At 38.3% G+C, this 23010-nt stretch overlaps 1 protein-coding gene across 5 annotated transcripts in view; it reads left to right on the forward strand.

The window, feature by feature from the left end:
* Klc (kinesin light chain) overlaps positions 1–23010 on the forward strand; it is a 394492-nt gene that overhangs the window by 140089 nt on the left and 231393 nt on the right. For 4 of the 5 annotated variants that reach the window (XM_073986273.1, XM_073986274.1, XM_073986276.1 and 1 more), the window contains one exon: positions 22186–22812. In XM_073986273.1, the coding sequence (XP_073842374.1) occupies positions 22211–22812 (602 nt within the window). In that variant the 5' untranslated portion in view covers positions 22186–22210. Of the gene's footprint in view, positions 1–21566; positions 22098–22185; positions 22813–23010 lie in introns of those variants that run through there. The other variant, XM_073986272.1, reaches the window with a different exon arrangement.

Raw genomic sequence — 23010 nt, forward strand, 5'->3', positions numbered from 1 at the left:
TTACACTTATTCAGAACCGACTTTAATTACTAAGCACACAGCAAGTCTCTAGTTAGCACGCAGGTATTCTTTAACCGATCTGTTCAGTTCAACGCTTAAAACACAACTAACTCAATTTTGCCGTTCCTACCGCTATTTATACCCCAAAATCTCCCTGTTCTAGAGTCCTCTAGAACACATATGGCAACACCTCGAATCTGTGCAGCGAATACACAGACGCACATTCGCACTAAGCGAACAACCATACTCACATACATACATGGGGGGAATACAATTGGACGACAAGCACAGTAATGACGTAACTACAACAACAAACAAATGCAAGAAATAAAGAAGTAACAAACTAAACAATAATTACATGATTGTGGCAAAAGAAAACAAAAGCACATTAATGAAAGGTAAAGAACTAGAATGATGAAGATATTTCTACATGGTAGTTGTTGTTGTTGCTTAAATAAAGTAACTGCGTAATAAAACTTTACGTTACAATTCAAATTTTTTAATTAACGGAAATTAAACTAAATTAACTTAAACCTATCAGTTACATTCGTAACCATATGGTGTTTACCCAAACATGTATTAGTAAGTTTATTAATTTTCTGAAGCAAATTTTAAATTGAGTGGAGTGGGAAAAAAATGGTATAAAAAGGTATATCGATATTTTTGCTGTATGAGTAGTTAAAAGTGAGTACATTAACCCAGATATGCCTAGTGTACTACATGTAGTACACCTACTATTTGCAGGTTTCTGAGCTTATTTTACGTTAAATTTTCTAATAAATTTGATGAGGCGCTACTGAACATAACGGTGAATAAAGCGTACTTTGATAAGTTTTGTCTAAAGTAATCGCTTGTGCGTATTATTTGTGATCAAAGATTTCAGTTTTGTGAAATTTGGAAAAGTGTGAAGATGCCACGCAATCGGCGCGAAAAAATGTTATATGCATATTTTATTTGTGTTGGTTTTCTACATTTTTCTAATTTTAACAGTTGTAAAAATCAATACGTAGCAAAAGTATATGCCAAAAAATTAATTATATGTGATTTTAGTTGACATATTTCCTAACGTACTACATGTAGTACGTTCGGCACTTGTGAGTAAAAAATAAAAATATTATTTTTACAGATTTTTATCACTAAATGAGATAATAAAGGCCTTAGAAGAAATATTTGAACAGTTTTCTATACAATTTCTATGGCATCGCAATTGTACCCGCCGAAGGTGTGAATACGAGGGCTACTAGATAAGTTTCTGGCCTAGGCAATATCGACAAAAACGGCCGTTGTGACAGAAAATATTGCTGCCGTGCAAGAACTAATAATGCAAAATCGTAATGTGATATACGGTGAGATAGAGGCAGCCTTAGTCATTTTTTGCACCAGCATACATTCGATATTGCATGAACACCTGTCCGTAAAAAAGGTTTTGTTATCGTTGGAACCTCCACAATTTGACAATCGCTAAAAAAAGACTCGTGCCGATTGGTGCAGAGAAATGTTGAAAAAATACGATAGCGGTGCTTCACAAGACGTTTGTACGGTCGTCACAGGTGACCAATCGTGGGTATAAGCGTATGAGCCTGAAACAAAACAGCAATTGATCATGGGGTCTACGAAGACGAGGCAAATCCAACAAAAGTTGTTCATTAAAGAAGCACTTCGAAACAAATGCTCGCCTGTTTTTGCTGCTTAACTGATCATAAGGCGACTATGTGGCTTGAAAACCGTATGACGATGAACTCTGAGTGGTACTTTACAAGAAAAAAAGGTGTGGTCAACGATTTTCGTCGCCAGAAGATGCTGTTGAAGCGTTCAAAACCCATGTTTTGGAGATGTCTCATCCGGAGTGGAAAAAGTGCTTGAACAATTGGTTTGAGTGCTGCCAAAAGTGTATAAATCATGATGGAGAATACTTTAGAAAACAACAGAACTATTTTTGATGATAAATATTCGCGTTTTCATTAATAGGTCAGAAACTTTTATAGAAGCCCGCCTAATTACATTATAGATGAAGATCCTGGAGTAGATGAAGCGAATTTTAAACATTTATCTCCTCCATTATTAAATGTTGAAGCTGATTTTTTCGAAATCTTTATTCCACTGTTTCAGATAGCGATGACGATATTGCGCTTGCGTTATTGTAACAGATCTTGCTTTGCTCTTCTCACTGACAGCTTGATACATCAGTGAAAAGAGCGAAGCAATATCTGGAAGACACCGATGCTATTATTTCAGCATGTGATAAGGAAATTTTACCTAAAACCCTGGAATTGTTTTAAAAAATTGTTGATGGTGATTTGGTGCAAGTTATTACTCAATTCTCCAGTGACTATGCCCCAAACATGATAAAACTATATTTCTCTTTTGCATAGGTATATGCCGAGTGTACTACATGTAGTAAGGCCTAAAAATCCAAGTTAGAAAATATTTTTCTTTATTTTTTCTTCAGTTTTGTAATATTATCTGTCAGAATAACACTATTTTGAAAAATCACGAAAATTGCTGCATTAGTTTGCCCGTCGGCATATCCGGGTTAAATGTATAAAGGTCCCAGCTGCAGAGGTTTGCTGACGAATGTGTCATTTCTCTTTTTCAGCGACCACCTCACTGAGAGGATACCCCCTTTTTTAACAAACAGTTTTCTGGTGTTGGCTATAGCGCGAAAACGAGTGAACCGATCATCATATATTTTTGTGGGCTTATTAAGTACCTAATAATCCTGCTTTAAAACGAGATAATTTTAAAAATATAATTTTTTAAAAAAATTGTGAGCAGCGAAAATCAAAATTCGATATTTTACAAAAAATTTACAGTTATTGACCACTAATCGGTAAAAAAAATTTAAAGGAAATTTCTCATATATAAAGTCAAGAGTTTGATATATTCAATATGCTCACAAACAATTTGAAGACTAAACACCAAATTTCACTCATATCGGGTGGATATTGAGGCCACAACACTCAAAATACCGAAAATGAGGAGGCACTGTTCTATGGGGGCTATAGGAAGACGAGGACCTATACCGACATATTTCTGGCGGAAGGTTATAAGTCCCCCAACGGAGACTTAATACCAATTTGCAGCCATTTCGGTGTGATAATCAGGCTAAAACCTCCAAAATACCGAAAATCGGGAGGTACCTTCCTATGGGGGCTATATGAAGGCGTGGACCTATGCAGACAAATTTCAAGATGAAGGTATAATGCCCCCCTACGAAGACTAAATACCAAATGTCAGCAATTTCGGTGTAATAATGAGGCTAAAATCTTCAAAATACCGATAATCGGGAGGTACCGTTGTATGGGGGCTATATCAAAACGTGGACCTAAGCCCACAAATCTCTGTTGGAATGTTTGATACCTCTGCCGAAAACTAACCACAAAATTTGAATACTTTCGGTTGGTCATTGTGTCTAAAACCTTCAAAATACCGAAAATCGGGAGGTACGGTTCTATGGCGGCTATATCAAAACGTGGACCGACAAACCCAATTTTTTGTCCTGAAGATTGTAAGTCAATAATAGGTACGTGTACCAAAATTGATGCACCTACGACAACTCCTTCTATTTTTGGCCACACTTAATATGAACTCGCGACATTGTTCGCCGTCTAGACCCACTCTTCTTGGCTTCTTGGGCCGGAGAGTCCTGAAGATTGTAAGTCAATAATAGGTACGTGTACCAAAATTGATGCACCTACGACAACTCCTTCTATTTTTGGCCACACTTAATATGAACTCGCGACATTGTTCGCCGTCTAGACCCACTCTTCTTGGCTTCTTGGGCCGGAGAGTCGATTGTCACTTCCTCCTCCTCAACCCCTTCTACCAAGGTTCCCTGCTCTGAGTATTAATGGCGTCGCTGACTTCGTCCATTGTCAAGGTCGTCAATCTGTCGTCCCCGCCCAAGGATGGGGTCGTTACTGCACTGGATGCATCATTGTCCATTGTCATATCTGAGGTCGATATCGAGGGTTGATTAGGGGTTGGTGTTTTTTGTTTTATTAGTTTCGAGTCATCCATATAGATTTGAGTAATGGGGGAGTTAAGGACAATCATGGCATAGCCCTCCTCTACTATGACTAGGGCTCTAATATTCGTTGAGGCGCCCAGGTATCACACGAGGCACCGCTCTAATACAGTTGGTACCCTTGGGAACACCGATGGGCACGAGGTCGCATTACACCCTGGTGTTAGGTGATCTCACCATTTAGGTTAGGTTTAGGATGCGTAGCTGCCATGCTGGCAGCCACTCCACTCGGAGACCTTGGGGTCCGTTGTGATCATCCAGACTATTGACTTATGTGGATTGTAGAGATAAATGCTGCTGTTGTGATGTGATGATGTGTATATTGGGTGATTTGTTGTAGATGATGAATGTGGCTATGAGTGTTGTTAAAGGTGTTTCGGTTGTTGATCTGGCGATGGTGTGTGAAGGATATAAGATGTGTTGTTAGTTATGTATGGGGTGTAGTGTGTGTAGTGCAGCTATATGGTGATTTGTGCATGCAGATGGTGATGGTGTATGACTGATGGCTATATGGTGTACATCCTGATGATGATGGTGTAGAATGATTTGTGCGTGGAGATGGTGATGGTGTATGAAGGTGATTGTGGTGTGGAAGAAACGAGTGATGTGATGCCTGTTATTGATGAAGCTATATGGTGTTGTACGATTATAGATGATGGTGTGTGACTGTTGATGACGATGTGATGTGCTATGTGGGGGGAGTTGGTGGGTTAGGTTGAAAAGGTTGGACAGGAAGGGAAGAGGAAATTGGTAAGACAAGAGAATAAGAATAAGTTAAGAAGTTAAGTTAATAATAGTTAATGACTGTAAAGGAGAGAACAGACTGTTTGAGAGGAAAAGATTTATTATCTAACTAGGATTTATTTACTAACGGTTCTAAGTCTGAACTGACCTGCCCCAGAGCCATTTGAGGCTCTTGCAGTAAACTACCAGAATTCTAGGGTCAATAGAAGAGAAGTAGGAAAGAGATTCAATCACGTGTACACCAAATAGTCTATGTCTTTTGACCATCAGTCTAGGACAGGAAGTATCAGAGTGGTGGCTTGACATAGTCCTCTACCATAAGGTCAGAGGACTGGGAGCTTCGCCTTGCCAATTCATCAACAATCTCATTCCCTTCAACATTGCAGTGCCCTGGCACCCAACAAAGGTTGACGCTTAAATTGCATGTTTTTAGAGTGGACCTACAATCTTGAACGATCCTAGATTTAATAGTATATGATCCTAACGCCATAAGGACAGCCTGACTATCTACGTAGACTGTAACTGTCCTACCTACTTGGTCCGTCATTCCTACTACTAATTCTAGGGCCTTCAATACTGCGAAGACTTTAGCCTGAAAAACACTATAATTTGTATTAAGCTTGAAAGAGTGTTTAATGTTTAGCTCTTCGCAGTACACCCCCGCTCCAGTTCCTTCAACCATCTTTGAACCATCAGTAAAGATGGAGAGGCTATCGGGTAGTGGCCTGCCAAGCTCCCATTCGCTTCTGTCAGGGATAAGAACCTTCGCTGCATCAAAATCCAACGAAGGCGAGATGTAGTCAGTTACACTCCCCCCGTCACTTAGTCCGATCTGACTGCTTAGCTGGTGTAAAATACTAGCATGTCCAGACCCTGAAGAGCGCCATAGATTAAGCTCCTTGAGCCTCAAGGCACTACGGGATGCTAGATACTGTACAGAAATATCCATGGGCTGGATGTTCAGTACTGCTTTCAGTGCTGCTTGAGGGGTGCTTCTCACTGCTCCTGTAATAAGAACTGAAACAGATCTTTGCACAGTAGCTAACCTAGACAAAATGGATTTGTTGTTCAGGGCCTGCCACCAAACAAGACATCCATAGGTCAAAATGGGGCATACCACTGTCATGAACAGCCAGTGTATAACATGTGGTCTTAAACCCCAGCTCTTACCAATTGAGTTCTTGCAGGAATAAAGTGCAATTAGACCCCTCTTAGTACGCTCCTCTGTGTTTCTTTTCCATCTGAGTTGATGGTCAAGAATCACTCCCAGGTACTTCGCCTCTGTAGAGAGATTTAGCTGCACCCCACCTAGTGTTGGTGGTACGAACTCGGCGGTTTTTCTTTTTCTGGTAAAGAGCACTAGCTCTGTCTTTGCCGGATTCACACCAAGTCCGTTGATGTGAGCCCAGCGTGAGAGTTTGGCAAGTGCTCTTTGCATTAAATCGGATAATGTGGACAAAAATTTCCCGCTAATCAGGATAACCACATCATCCGCGTAAGCAACTACCTTAGTTCCTAGTTTGTCGAATTCCCTGAGTATCCCATTTATCACCAGTAGCCAGAGCAAGGGAGATAAGACTCCCCCTGAGGTGTGCCTTTGGTAAAAGTCTTTAAGAGAAAGGAGGAAAGACTAATCGGCCTGTAGTCTTTCGGTAGCTAGTGACTTGGTTTCCCAGCTTTGGGAATATAGGTCACTGTTACCTCTTTCCACAGCGCCTGTATGTGCGATAGTAGCAGACAAGCCCTAAAAATCTTCTGAAGAATGGTTGTCAAAACAGTCGGTGCGTTCTGAAGCATCGCTGGAATGACACCATCAGGTCCAGGAGACTTATATGGCTGAAAAGTACTTATCGCCCATGAGATTTTGTGATAGCTTATTAATCTGTTGACGAGAGCCAAATCCCCCGGAGTGCGGGTCCTGTTTTTGCCCATACCAGGTGTGCTCGAGCTGGCAACCTCACTTCCAGGGAAATGTGTTCCTGTCAACAGATCTAAAGTCTTTAGAGCGGAGTTAGTCCAGGTACCGTCATCCCGTTTGATGCTCCAAAAGGGTTTTGGGTCCTTCGATATCACCTTACGGAACCTCGCTGCTGCATTAACCCCCTCTATAGATTCACTAAAACGTATCCACTAGTCTCTCTTAGTTTTCCTGATTTCACTTTTATACCGGTTGAAACTCTCTCTATAGAGATTCCAATCGGTATCAGATTTGGTGTTGTTAGCTTTATTATAGACTTTCCTGCTGTTTTTCCTAAGCTTTGCTAGCTCTTTGTTCCACCAAACTGGTTGAGTTCTCCTGCCAGGATAAGATAATGGGCAAGACTTCTCATAGCAACCCTGGAGGACACGCGTAAGATCTGCAACTTGACCACCTATTTCCTCCGCTGGGCGTGGTTCAAAGAACTCGCACAGCCCCGAGGAAACAAGGGATTTGTAGTTTTCCCAGATTGCCCTCCTTGGATTCCTATGAGGCAGTTGCCGTTTACTTCCATAGTGAACTTGAAAGTGTATCGCTCTGTGATCTGAAAATGAACACTCCTCCGATACTCTCCATTCCACTATGGCTGTATGTTCCATATTTGTAAGGGTTAGGTCAATGACCTCCTCCCTTACCTTATTATGGAAGGTGGCAGTGTATTACATACTCGTAGATTACACTGTGCAACAAAATGGAGCTCAAAGTCTGGGGGGTGGAAAATTCCTATTGGAGATGAAAGCCCTTGGTGAGTATATACAGAACCCCGAAGGACAGATTCGCCGTGAGTCGAACTTTCGCGATATGGCGTGATGAATATTTGGCTGGAGACCCTAAAAGCCATCTGGAATCAGCGTTATATCTTTGTTCGCTGTTGTTTAAGCTTATATTTAAGATGACATGTCTTCAGTCAAATCAAATGAGGATTTTTTTCGTAGAACATTTCGACCTTCTAACATGCTTCCTTCAATGTCCTTTTCGTCCTTTATTTCAAAAACCGCAATAAAAGTGGCACAAGATGACATTTTTTAGCTTCGGAATATTCTACAAAAATGTCGATCGGTAGATTTTAGGTACGGTTCCCAAAGACGTAAAATCGATAAAATCTTGTTTAAGCAGTCGTTTTTCACTTTTACCCGAATCTTGCTCAGACAGCCCTATATCTATTTATTTCAATATATTATTGTTAACCTATTGATGATCTAGAATTATCGGAGTCATTAAAACAGTTGTATCTTGTTTTGCTAAGCACGCTAATTTCATTATTTTTGGAATAAATATCCGGATATCCGAATTATGGAACCGGTTATTCTGATATTAAAACCTAATTTTTATCCGGTTTTTATGAACCGAATAACCGTATATGTATATCATTAGAAAGCTATTAAAATTGTCCAACAGATATGACTAATATGCATTAGACGTTTTAAGCGGTTATGGTGCTGGAACAAAAAAACCGTATTTTTGAACCGTTTCTTAACATTTGTGAGGATACATTTCTGTGCGTGAAAAAAATATGATCATGACCTGGGGGGTGGAAAATTCTTTTTGGAGGTGAAAGCCCTTGGTGTGGACATACAGAACCCTGAAGGGCAGATCCGCCGTGAGTCGAACCTTTGTGTTATGGCGGGTTGAATTCTGGGATGGTGACCCATTATTGCAAGCGTAAAAAGTTACGTAACTGAATTTCAAGTGGGTTTAGGGTACTACTGGGACAGTATGTGCTATGTCGGCGTAAGATTATTTTCGTGATATGCCCTAGCCAAATCGGCTGAGGATTTTTTTTGTTTTAATATTTTAACCCTGAAATTGTATCTTTCCTTTTCTTTAAAGTATACTTTTATACCTTCTTCAACAAAAAGAGCAGAATAAGAGTAAGACAGTAAATGTTCTATAGAAATCGTCTTAAAACAATTTGACTTAGCACATACTGTCCCAGTAGCACCCTAAACCCACTTGAAATTCAGTTACGTAACTTTTTACGCTTGCAACCAGAATTCAACCCGCCATAACGCAAAGGTTCGACTCACGGCGGATCTGCCCTTCAGGGTTCTGTATGTCCACACCAAGGGCTTTCACCTCCAAAAAGAATTTTCAACCCCCCAGGTCATGATCATAATTTTTTTCACGCACAGAAATGTATCCTCACAAACGTTAAGAAACGGTTCAAAAATACGGTTTTTTGTTCCAGCACCATAACCGCTTAAAACGTCTAATGCATATTAGTCATATCTGTTGGACAATTTTAATAGTTTTCTAATGATATACATATACGGTTATTCGGTTCATAAAAACCGGATAAAAATTCGGCTTTAACATCAGAATAACCGGTTCCATAATTCGGATATCCGGATATTTATTCCAAAAAATAATGAAATTAACGTGCTTAGCAAAACAAGATACAACTGTTTTAATGACTCCGATAATTCTAGATCATCAATAGGTTAACAATAATATATTGAAATAAATAGATATAGGGCTGTCTGAGCAAGATTCGGGTAAAAGTGAAAAACGACCGCTTAAACATGATTTTATCGATTTTATGTCTTTGGGAACCGTACCTAAAATCTTCCGAGCGACATTTTTGTAGAATATTCCGAAGCTGAAAAATGTCATCTTGTGCCACTTTTATTGCGGATCTTGAAATAAAGGACGAAAAGGACATTGAAGGGAGCATGTTAGAAGGTCGAAATGTTCTACGAAAAAAATCCTCATTTGATTTGACTGAAGACATGTCATCTTAAATATAAGCTTAAATTACAGCGAACAAAGATATAACGCTGATTCCAGATGGCTTTTAGGGTCTCCAGCTAAATATTCATCACGCCATATCGCGAAAGTTCGACTCACGGCGAATCTGTCCTTCGGGGTTCTGTATATACTCACCAAGGGCTTTCATCTCCAATAGGAATTTTCCACCCCCCAAAATTTCGGTTCACAGTGTTATTAACTAAAATAAAATCGAATATGGACTCACCTCTCGCATTGGTGTCACTGCTTCCCCAGTGGAAGTGGTGAGCATTTGCATCACAGCCCATCACTAACCTGCAATTGCCCGTCGTCTCCTCCACTAGTTTGCGCACCAATTAGCTTGGTGGGAGAGAAGGAGTTCGGCAGCCGCGGCCTTACAGTGGTGCAGATTGATCTGCAATACCCGAAGGCCATGCTGCCGAACTACTTTACTGCGACCTCGAGATCCGGAACCGACGTCCACCAGAGCCGAAGAACAGCACTCCCCCACAGTCTCTGATATAGTCCGCACTCTCACTATCAATGGTGAATCGCATCACCATGCCGTCCCTCTCCTTGAAATGGTTGAGAAGCCTCCAACCCACAACGGAGAGACCTCTGTTCTGCTTCTTCAGCATCTTAACCACTTCCCCTGCATCAGAGTCAGGAGGAGGCACCCACGTTGTGGCCACGATCCTCCTGGGTACCTCATCAGCAAGGACAGCGGCCAGCCTGCAGCCGTCCCAGAGTTCACTAGCACTCCCTATTAACTGGATAAGGAAGTCTCTCGACTCCTCATCCTGACAATTGAGGATCTTGATGCCCATTTGGACAACCGCCCTGCCGAAGCCAGTCTTACTGGCGTCTACCTCATCGGAGGTGATGGCCCTCCTAAGGAGGCGTTCCACTGCGAGCCAGTGCGTATCGCTGATCCTCCCATCCAGATCAGCCTTATCGATGATCGCCACTCGGAGGTTCTCCGGAGCGATCATTCCATCTGAGCTCGCTGACTTTCGTATCCTGTCTTCAGAAGGCTGTGGGGGTATCAGACTTGGGTCAGCTTTGTTGGCCTTCCCTACTTGAGCCCTTTCTGCCTTCTTATGACCGGTCGGTCCCCTGTGAGTGCGAGTCCCTGTGGCTGCTCGGTCGACAATCCACCACCCTCTTGGCAACAGGATGCGGATCTTCAGAAGACCTGACCCTCTTAACACATTCCTGCGCAGAAGTCTTTGAGTATCCGCCCTGTTCGAGGTCGATGGCCCAACTCCCGGCACAGCCCCATAGCTTCTCACAGCGTCAGCACTGCTCTTAATATCAGAAGGGTGAGGTCTAACAGGTGCCGATGGATTTACAGTGGTCTGTATCCTTCTCCACAACCTCTTCAACCAAAGCATCTTGCCTGCATGGGGAAGGCTTATCAGCCCCTGTGGGAGCAGGATCCCCGACCGTGAGGTTGGAGCTCTACAAGGCACAAGAGAGAGCTACGTTGGACGACTAAGATGGGATAACGGTGATATCCATCTCGTCCTCCTCCCAGCTCTCCCAGTCGCATGGAGGGAGGCTCTCCTGACTGAGTCGGAAGGTCTCACTATCCCTCAGGAGCTCGAGCAACTCCCTGCTCTGTTGATTAATGGCGTCACTGACATTGTCCAGAGTCGTCGTGTTGTCGTCCCCGCCCAGGGATTGGGTCGCACTAGCAAAAGGTGTATCGTTGTCCATGTTCATTGCAGTGGTCGATATCGAGGGTATATTGGAATTGGGGGTTTAAACTTTTCAAAATGTTTATCCATGAGAAAAAGGGTTAATGGGGGAACTGAAGACAGTCATGGCATAGCCCTCCACTACCGTGACTAGGGCTGAACTACTCGCTGAGGTGCCCAGGTATCAGCGAGGCTCCGTTCGAATACAGTTGGTACACTAACTGCAAACCTAGGAACACCGGTGTTAGGGGATCTCACCATTACTTTGGTAGTAGATCGCTACCTAATATGTGTCACTCAGTCCAGAGATGCACTATGAGTTTCGAGTACACTGTGTTGGTGCGTGACAGAGAGTGGATAACCATTGGTCGATCACAGCATCCCAGTTCAACACTACAAGAAGTTAAATGAGAGGATTGTGACGTCTAGCACTCGAATCGCGCCAAGATTGTTATCCCCGGCGGGGGAACTGTAAATAGTATGTTTGTTTTTACAGTATTTTATTTATTTTATTAGATCAACTGTTGCGAGTTGATGACCAGAAGTCAACGCACTTGTCACATACAAAAATCCCATCAGCCAAAAGTGCACTCCCTATGACACTTGCGACACTATATATTTTTTGGGTCGATATAGACACCTTTGAGGCAGTACATCTCTGTTCCCCGGGGGTAAAGTTATTTGGGTGTACGGAATGGACAAACAAATACCTGAAATAAACGAAACCATTGATTAATGTAAATAAACACAGAATTCCTATTATTTACTTACGTGTTAGCGTTATTGTGAATGCTCAGTGGCGTTGTTGTTTTTCTTTTTATACAAACGAAAAACACACAACTTAACCAACTCTAAATACAATGTGTTTGTCCGGCCATTATCCATGCTCTCACCATTAAGCTGAAAACAGATACAACGTTTGATTAAAGTTTTGCGTTGGGCGTCGAGAAAAAAAAAACAACAACAACAGGGCGACGACGATACCAAAGTCCAGCGTTTATGTGTTTGTCGGCATATATTTCAAATGAATTTGAATTTTTCGGCATCATGCCCAACAGTGTAAAAACGGCCAAAACGACACAAAACTTTAATCAAACGTTGTATCTGTTTTCAACTTTAGGGATGGGATGTTGATGCTCAACTTCGGCAAGAGTTTAGCAAAAAAATTCCTTTTTTGCCGCTTATTGGCATGAAATTACAATAATTTTACGTCTTTTAATTGGGTGTTAGATGGCTGAAGGTATTTTTTTTGTGTTCTAATGCCAGCTGTCACTGGATTGACAGCTGACATTTAGCTGAGCGTGTTTACATCCCAGGTAGTACACAGTACAGGGTTGGTGGTGTGAAATTTGCCTTCTCTGATAGCAAACAAATGAGCGCGGCTTAACTCCATATCTGAAATATGCAGGGTTTAAAAGCCAGCATCTAAAAACATTAGCATTAGCTGTACACTTCAACTGCTACACAATATTCACACACACGGCTAAATAAGCAACCGAACGCATATTTATTTTTGTACATTTTTGCTTATTTCGTTTTTTACGCCTAATCTTTTTTTCGTTAGGCATAATCGACAACCACGCTACATATTTAGCAGTCGGCTGACCATTCGTCGAAGCGAATTAGTCTCAGAGTGTGTTTTTAGTAGTGTTGGGCAATCTCGTTCCTTGAGCGGATCGATCTTTTTCATTCCGTTCACCAAAAAGATCCGGGTCGTTTACTTCGTTCGTTGGCTCTTTTTCGTTCAACAATACATTTGACTGTGTTATTTACTTTTGAAGTCGTTCGTTCTCTGCTGCATATGACTCCGTCGTTCTTTTCACCGAATCGTTCTTTTGAAAATGTTCCTTCACGAATGACACATTGTGTGCTAATGGGGGTGGTTTTGTTTCTGAGCGTAGTGGTGGTGGTTTTGATATGAAAGAACCAGAAGAACGAATGATGCAAAATAATGATATGACCGAGATGTGCTACTGAATGAGGTGAGTTACTGAGCGAGAGTAGCTCTCTGCATCATTGTTTGTTTTGTGCTGCTTGCGCTTACGCAACGTTTGTTTAGAGTTTGACTGCAAAACCAATGCTGCTAATTTTGTAAGCAGCAATGACTCGTCCATCGGGGATCTAAATGAACGATATAAAATAATGAGCTGGATACGGATCCGTTCGTTCTTTTCACGGAATCGTTCCTTTGAGCCGGTTCGTTCATGAACGACACAACTCTAGTTTTTAGTGATTAGGGTTGCCAACGCAGTAATAAAAAAGGTGTCATTTAATGACAAAATGCCCCCATCATATGGTAAAACCTAAAGAATACTAATTATTATTCTTTAAAAACAAAAAAAGATATTTTGAACGGCTTCACCAAAAATTCACATGTCCTTTGAACGAAAAAGTGGAATTAATTATATCGTGATTTTTAATGCATTACACTGGTAACCCTGATCTCAAAAACAATTGTTTGCTGAAAACATGGCTAATGTCAAGTTTACACTTGCGCTCCAAAATCAACTGGATTTCACGAAATCCTGAAATACACCCCGGTGTTTACACTTATTTTTTGTTGATTGCAAACATATCACACTGATCAAGGTAGATGCATATGCGCAGCTGCTCGAACATGAATTTTCAAAACAAGTTATTGTAAATTGAATTAATCATCAAAAATATACTTTACAACTTTATTTCGAACATTATCGTAAAATTATCTATATATCGTATTAATTATGTATAGTACTAACAAATGAAAAAATAAAAAATTATTTTATCGTTGAGACATCATAATAATAAATTTTGATAGATAAAAGTTGCGCTCAGAGCCTGCAAAATATTAGTACTTGCAGTAGTTTTCCCGTTTAGTGCTAAAAATGCGTTCCCGTACTCCGAAATCTAGCAAGACTTGCACTTCTCTTTCAACAAAAATAGCGCCGAATAACACCCTCTTCTCCTGTTTTCTGCCATACAATTTTGGCCTAGTAGAAACTAGCAGCAAGCATGTTCATATGTTCTTTGGTATCTAATATTATAGCTGATACGTTGATTTTGACATTTCTGCTGGAGTTTTTGCAATTTTCGTCATTTTTCCGTTCCCGTATTTTTTAAGAAATTTGTATGGGGAAGCAATTTTTGACAATTTGCTCTATTTTATAACATTACCATTAAAAAAATTCGGGAAGACAATGAAAAATAGCATTGTAACAAAGTAATATAATATTTTTTCACTTTGTTTACAAATTTTGATACTAACATTTTTTGTTGCAGCAATTCGCACATCTACTTTGTTTATTGTGATACGTGAAAAGTGTTGCAACTTGTATATCATGTGTACTGTGATTTCGATGTTGATTTCGCTGAAATCACGAAATGAGATGATTTCGTTTTTGTATGCGAAATCATGATAAATTTTTCTTGATTCCGCGCGAAATCACGAAAAGCCTTCGAAATCACGAAACGACGCCGAATGTAAACCAAGCATAAGCCGTTGAAACTTTGTTGCTTATTCTCTTTTCTGATATGTGTAGATCATGTGTGCTGCAAAATATGAGTATGCGTGTGCGATGCTTTTTTATTCGAGCAACAATATCAAATAGCATCAGCATCGCTAGCAATATTTTTGTGAAATGTGTTGCTACGTGTTGCTGTTGTTCATTGTTGCTAAACATATTTCGGAGAAATTTTAGCAGGCAAAGCTGCAAATATTCGGTGCTTTTGCTATTATGGCGTTAGCATTTTAAACCCTGGAAATATGAATTTCGAAAAATAACAAAATACGTTATAAAATTGTGAGAGGCACTTCATTACTAACAAAAATTAAAATTTAAATAATATTGGAATAGAGATGCATTGAGAAAAGGCGCATATAAAAGGCGAAAATGGTTAGAAAATCTCCATATTGTCTTTGTTAAATCCCGGTGTATGGACGAAGTTTGCCTTAAGAGTGTGTGCTAGTGTGACTCAGAGATATTAATTTCGTTGAAATAATTAAATATCTCACTAAATTATACGAAGTAAGTGCATTAGTGTCAGACAAACATTCATGAAATTGCACCAAAAGGTGATTAGTGAGATGAAAATGCTTTAATAGTGTGTGTTTTTTCCAAATAGGAGTTGTTTATGCTGACATATAGTGGAAAACTCTTATCAAGGAGTGGAAATCTACTAAGAAATACACACAAACACTATCTATGGCGTAAGTGACATTAGTGAGAACGATCATCTTTCACTGACTGAGGTTACAAAGAGCACAACCACGACAATGTAGGACACAGAATACTTTCCAATTGTTATAAAAGTGTCGGCAAGAGATTGGTCGTGCAAATTCAAATATAAAGATATAAATATTACTATATGAAAGTTCTGCGTCCGCCGGAAAGCGCGTAGCTGCCGGCCAATCGTCGCCGTTGTTCAAAAAAACTAAATAGCCGGATCACCCTGTAGCCGTCAGCTGCTGCACTATAACAGTGACGACAAAAATCAGGAATAGTCTGGTGTACTCTTCCCACGTACGGACTGTTCTACATCCATAGAACTGTTCTTACTAATATAACTGGTATACTAATTGATAAAACCAACCCGAATTTAAAGTCGTCAATCAGGCGCATTGCAAGAAGGATTTTATTTATCCCATGGCATATTTTGCAGTTCATGTAATTCGTTCCTTTGTGTTTCTTGTATTAATAATTATTTTTATATATTCAAAATTAATCATTTAGACCATAAGTTTTCTATTCATATATAGTTTATTTAACTTAATTATATTTATTATTTAATTTTGATTTTTTTAAATTGATATTTTACTCTTTTGTTGCGTTGAGACTGTAAAGGACAGTTCAATTAACGTGATAAGGGGTATTGTGACAATTCTTGGACTCATTGTATAGTCCGTAGGAAGTAAAGAAATCCTATCTAACTGAGCTCAATTAGGTAGGAGAAATAAGTAACCGAATAATTTGGGTCTCTATTGACTTTTTTAGCCCCATCGCATGATGATTGTAGGCCCTGTCTAAAGACAACTATTTAACGTAACTTTCGATTTTAAAGTTGTAAAAGAAAGATACTAACTTTATTATATGCCTATGTGGCCTTGTAGTGACATTAAGGTTTTCTTGTTTTTAAGTTTTGTTTCTAATAAAGATATGATTTTTGTACTATTAATAATGGACATGGAGTGAGTTGTTTATTTGGGAGAAAATATGGTCGTTTGAGGGAAAGTGTTGGGATGGATGGGGTTAAGGGGTCCATGTGAATGAGTATAGGAATGTTTGGGCCATGGAAGGGAGGGCTGAGTGGGGGTCTTGAAAACCAAGAGACATGAATCCCAAAGAATGTTCTCTGTGTGTTTCGTGTCGTGTGTCTGTTTGTCTTGCTTATTAATATTTTTGCTGTTAGACCATTGGCTGACCCTTAACAGGTTGAGGACTCCCCCTGAGGATATTGTAGTCGGCGATGCGTGGTCATAACACAACATCTCAGTCAGATTTTTCAAAAAATGTTGGCTGCAATTATTCAATTCATTTGACATTTAACGCCAAGAAAATCACTAGAATATTTCACCTTCAAATTTTTACGTGACTACTTATACTTAAACAAGCACAACTTCCCCAATCTAACTAACTAATTTAAATAAATGTATTTTTAATTTTTTTTTAATTCTTCTGAAATCAATCTGCCAACACCTACTTAGTATATACAAATATCTCAAACGGTGTGGGAAATACGCATACACAAACATGAATACTTGCCCACAGGCAACGTCGGGCCACAAAGGGTTAAAGTGTTCGAATATGAATTTTGCCTCGTCTCAGAACGCCATCTACCTTAAATGAGAAACTATTTAAAATATATTTTTGTTTCATTTAAATTTTTTTAAATATTCTCTATCTAATAAAATTATTACACTTTTTTCTGCCATATCTGCTGTAAATAACGATTTTGCACATTTTTGAAGGGTGTTCGAATATGAGTTTTGCATACTGTACATATGTGTAAACTTTTCCAAATGGTCCTGAACAGGTATCAAAAGAAAGCTATATACCTATATTCGAATCACGCGTACCAGATCGTACTGACATTTTCACGGCGGAGTTTTGCGCTGTTAAAAATGCTATAGATCATGCCAAAGATAAAATTAAAACTCTAATTTGCGTTGACAATCTAGGAGTAGCTAGTGCTCTCCAGAAAAACAAAGGCGGAATCTTTAATGATATGATTAATATACCAAGTCATTGTGATGTTTGCATTTTCTGGATACCTTCACATTCGAGTATTCAAGGAAACGACTTTGCAGATAGAACAGCAAAAGATGCTCAGAATTTGTTACTTATTTCTGAGATGCCATGTTTTGCTTTCAGCCTGCAGAGCGTTTTTAAATTATTACAAAAGGAACAACAGTATTTGAACTGTCAATCGTCTTCTACCTTTCTTAGACTTTCCAATCCAAGAATTCCTAGAAAACGATACAATCCTTGCTTGCAATATGCTTTATTGATTATAATATATATATATATATATATATATATATATATATATATATATATATATATATATATATATATACATATATATATTGTATATATATTGTATGTAATATAAAATTTATTAATAATTAATTGTATGTATTAAAATTTATTTTTATTTACATTGATCTCAATCTAATTATATACCATTGAATTATATCGTGCGCATATGGTCTTGGTAACCCGGCGCCTTAATTAGTATATTTTATAAATTAATTTATAAAATATGTTCAAAATAAATAAATATATTCTCGTATCTCATTCATTCCTATTTTCATAACTGCCCCAAAATCGTATCTTAATACCTGAGCAATGATGTCTGACTGACAATCAATGCGCAGGCGAAACGGAGGAAGCTAGATATTGAAATTTTGGGTGAGGGTTAGTCTTGTAGCGTAGGTGGTCAATTTGACTGGGGTTTTGAAAATTCGTAGTAGAATTATGTATTAGGCGAACGAGTAGCGCTAGAATTCTGGGTGGAAATTGGGCAACGGAGGGCAAGATTGTTGTACTAAAAGGGTTTTTGGAAATTAGAAGAATAAGTTTATGACTAGTACTAAAAGGTACAAAAAGTGTACCATACCATTGTTATGCTAATATCGGTTGAGATAATTTGTTTATGTAAGGGGGTGATTTGGATATGTGTACAAATATAAACAAAAAATACTAAATGGTACTAAATTAAGTACTATTTGGCATTGGACGAATAAAAGTGGAATTCATACATACATATGTATCCACAATACCCCCGAAGGTACAAGGGGGACTTCTCTTCTATCAATGAGGTCAACCCAATTAATATTGTCTCAATAATGTTGGACCTACTACTTATCGCCGATCCCGAACGGCTTGTCTTACGACAACACATTTTAATGAAGTTTTTCATGGCTGAAATGCTGAGAAAATGTAAGCCTGGGGATTTGAACCGCCGCAAATTTTGATGTTCTGGTCAGGGATTGTCCATCTGAGTGCAAGGTGGGCGTGCTTATCACTGCACCAGTCTATATGGTGGTAAGTGATCGATAAACGTGGAATAGTGGTATTAATTACACTGTGCTACAGTGAAAATTTGCAGGGGCTCTGATGCATAAATTCGGTATTGTGGGAGTCCATGGAAGACGAAAATACCTTTGGTTTCTTTGGGTCACTTCGTTTTATACCCTACACCACTATGTGGTAAGGGGTATTATGTCTTTGTGCATTTGTATGTAACATACAAAAGGAAACGAAATAGACCCATAGTTCCTTTTGGGGATATACATATAATCACTTTCTGAGTCGATTTATGCATGTCCGTCCGTGTGTCCATGTATTTTTGTTCGCAACGTACAGGTCGCATTTTTTGCCCGATTCAGCTGAAAATTGGGGACTACAACTTTTTTAGCCATAGGAAGAAGGTTATTGTTTTTGGTGAAAATCGGTTCAGATTTGGATATAGCTCCCATATATATTTTCGCCCGATTTGACGTATTTTCTGTACCACACACGCTATATATGTCCGATTTCAATGAAATTTGGAATGTGTGACTGAATTCGGTCTAGAAATAAATGTGCCAAATTATTTCGAAATCGGTTCAAATTTGGATTTAGCTCCCATATATATGTTCGCCCCATTTCACGAATTTGCTGCACCAAACACGCTATATACGTCCTATTTTGATGAAATTTGGAATGTTTGACTGAATTCGGTCTAGAAATAAGTGTGCCAAATTATATAGAAATCGGTTCAGATTTGGATATATCTCCCATATATATTTTCGGCCGATTTCACGTATTTTCTGTACCAAACACTTTATATATTTCCGATTTCGATGAAATTTGGAATGTGTGCTGAATTCAGTCTAGAAATAAATGAGCCAAATTATATCGAAATCGGTTTAGATTTGGATATAGCACCCATATATATTTTTCGGCTGATTTCGCGTATTTGCTGCTCCAAACACGCTATATAAGTCCGATTTCAATGATATTTGGAATGTGTGACTGAATTCGGTCTGGAAATAAATGTGCCAAATTATATCAAAATCGGTTAAGATCTGGATATAGCTCCGATTTATATTTTACATATTCACAGTGGTGTAGGGTAGCATATAGTCGGCCCCGCCCGACTTTGATCCTTTCCTTACTGGTTTGATTTTATAACGGTAAATGTAGTAAAAAACGGGGTTTCTTGGATTTTCAACTTTCAACGGACATAACTTCTTTTTTCCACAATGGAAATTTACAGCTTATTTTTTTAAAAGGTGAAAATCATGGCTTTCGAAAAAGCCATAACTTTTAAAAATCGGGTAACAAATAGTTGAGTTATAGTGATTTAAGTGTGACAAAAACGCATTAAAAAACAGGAAAATGCTTTTCCTCGTGCTCTAGGCTGCGTAGAAGACACCAAACTGCGTAATTATTAACTTTTATCAAAAAGGAAATTTAGTTAGCTTTACAAAATGGGAAAAGCCAATAAAATCGGTTGAAAAATGCGTGAGTTATGGCATTTTTTGTGTTTTAACTTTTTGGGTTTTCCTTTATAAATGTTGGTACCTTGGTGTGTATGATTGTAGTTTGAATTTGTCTAGTTAACAATTACGCACAAGGTACGAATCTTTTATAAAGAAAAAACCAAAAAGTTAACACACTAAAGATGGCATAACTCACTCATTTTTCAACCGATTTGATTGAGTTTTCCCATTTTGTAAAGCTAACTAAATTTCCTTCTTGATAAAAGTAAATAATTACGCATCTTCTACGCAGCCTAGAGCACGAGGAAAAGCATTTTCCTGTTTTTTAATGCGTTTTTGTCACACTTAAATCACTATAACTTAACCATTTTTTACCCGATTTTGGCTTGTTCGAAATACATGATTCTCACCTTTTATATAAAAAATAAGCTGTAAATGTCCGTAGTGGAAAAAAGAAGTTATGTCCGTTTTAAGTTGAAAAGCCAAGATACCCCGTTTTTCACTATATTTTCCGTTATAAAATCAAAAAACGAAGTGACCCAAAGAAACCAAAGGTATTTTCGTCTTCCATAGACTCCGACAATACCGAATTTATGCATCAGAACCCCTGCAAAAAAATTTTGTCCACACAGTGTTATCTACGTCACTGATTGTGTGTATGGTTGAGGTACTACGAACAAAATAACTATATTCTGAAAATGCAGCGTGATAGAAGACCAAAAAAGAGGAGATACTTGTCTCGCGTTTGTCGCTATCACATGCACTTGATTGGATTGGATTTGATTTACTGCCTCCAACTCGTATCTCAATAAATGCGTCTCGTGCTCAAACTATAAAAGATTAACATATTATTCCCACTAATATGTATAGATGTACTTAAGTCCCTAATAATTGCCTTTAACACTTTTACCCAAACACCGATGTATCAAAAGATAGTTTTTTGTCTCTCCTGAAAAGTTATATTTTTAAGATACGAGGTTGAGGAAGTATGGCATCGATATGTGAACTTCTCTGATATACTTGCTTGAGAATCAAATTTTAAATGAATCAATTCAAAAGACATTCTGCGGAATGTATACTTATTCACTACAAAGAACTAATATAAAAGCTGTGATTAAGACACAAAATAGACTGAATCCGCACTGCGCCATGCTCTTGTAAATATCATGACTTTTTTCACGATAAAAGGTGTGTGCGATAACCCAATAATTATGTATTTTTACTGAATGCTGTTTGATAACAAAATTATCCAGCAAAAGAGAGCGAGTTTGGAGAGTTTTGTGAATGAGAACTTGCAAATTTTTGCTGGGAAAATTTGTCCCGCAAAAATTTGCAAGTCTGATCTTTTAATCACCTGTTCAATGTAAACAACTCGTAATGTTAACATTCTTGACCACGAAAATTTCACAACTGCACATTTTTTTTAGATTCTAAAGCGTTGTGGATAGGATTAAAGCATTAAATAAGTAAACTGCAATTTTAAAATTTATGTTTATGTTCCGTATGGTTTAAAATATTAAAACAAAGAAAAACAATTTTCATACATTTCGGAAACAGCTGACTTTCTCGCAAGTTTTTGCAAAATGCTGTTCGATAACTTTCTCCAATTTTTCTTGCTTAAGAGAGTAAACTTCATTGAGAGAGGTTGCTGGAACTGACTGAGTAATTATTGCTGGGAAAGTTATCGTACACACCTAAAATATGTACTCCGAAATCAGTTGCATTCATGATTTATCTACTTCTTTGGCTACAAACATTTTGCTGGGTTTGTAATGGTGGTGGAAACTTATATTTGTTTACATCCCTTAACTATTTAAATTACTGTGAATGACGCAATTTTTATTGCGCATGGTCAATACAATAATCGTTTTTCAAGGAGGTTTTTCTCTAATAGTATCCAAAGTAGAAATAAAATAAGGACATGATTGTGTCGAAAGCAATAAAAAACTACAGAATGTAAGCTTTTTGTTAACAAAAAATAAAACAATTGCATATTTCAATATTCTATGATTAATTAATGAATTTTATTTTTTTTTCTTATTAGTCGAAAAATCGAAAACATTGGAAAGATGACTCAAATGACTCAAGACGAAATAATAAGTAACACAAAAACTGTTCTGCAGGGATTAGAAGCTCTTCGAGTTGAACATGCCTCCTTAATTTCTGGAATTAGTGAATCTAATAAGGATGAAGAAAAAGCATACATAATAAGAAAGAATATTGATAATATTGAACTGGGTCTTAGTGAAGCACAAGTTATGATGGCATTGTCATGCCATCTTCAAAACATAGAAGCAGAGAAGCAAAAACTTAAGACGCAGGTACGAAGATTGCATCAGGAAAATGCTTGGCTACGTGATGAACTTGCTAATACACAACAAAAATTTCAAGCCTCTGAACAATTGGTTGCACAACTTGAAGAAGAAAAGAAACATCTCGAATTTATGACTTCGGTGAAAAAATATGACGATAATCAAGAACAGGAGGATCTTAACGAGAAACCTAGGCCAGATCCTGTTATGGAATTATTTCCAGACGACGAAAGTGATGATAGAAATAATATATCACCGACCCCTCCAAGTCAATACTCAAATCAATCTTCTGGCTATGAAATTCCGGCTCGTTTGAGAACTCTTCATAACTTAGTTATACAATATGCGTCCCAGGGAAGGTAAGATAAAAAAGTTAAAAAATTGTGATTGAATGTTATACAAATTATATGATTTTGGATAAAATGAAATGCTTTTGGACTTGGCAACAAATATTGGCCTTAAAGGTTAATTTGCGTGGAAGCTGTGGCTATATTTATGGTAAAGAATGGGTTCAAGCCAACTTTGTGTCTTTTCTTGTTTTCTCTCGATTTGTGATA

Source organism: Musca autumnalis, unplaced genomic scaffold (genome assembly GCF_047663935.1).
Source record: "Musca autumnalis isolate F117 unplaced genomic scaffold, ASM4766393v1 scaffold_4, whole genome shotgun sequence".
NCBI classification, from domain to species: domain Eukaryota; kingdom Metazoa; phylum Arthropoda; class Insecta; order Diptera; family Muscidae; genus Musca; species Musca autumnalis.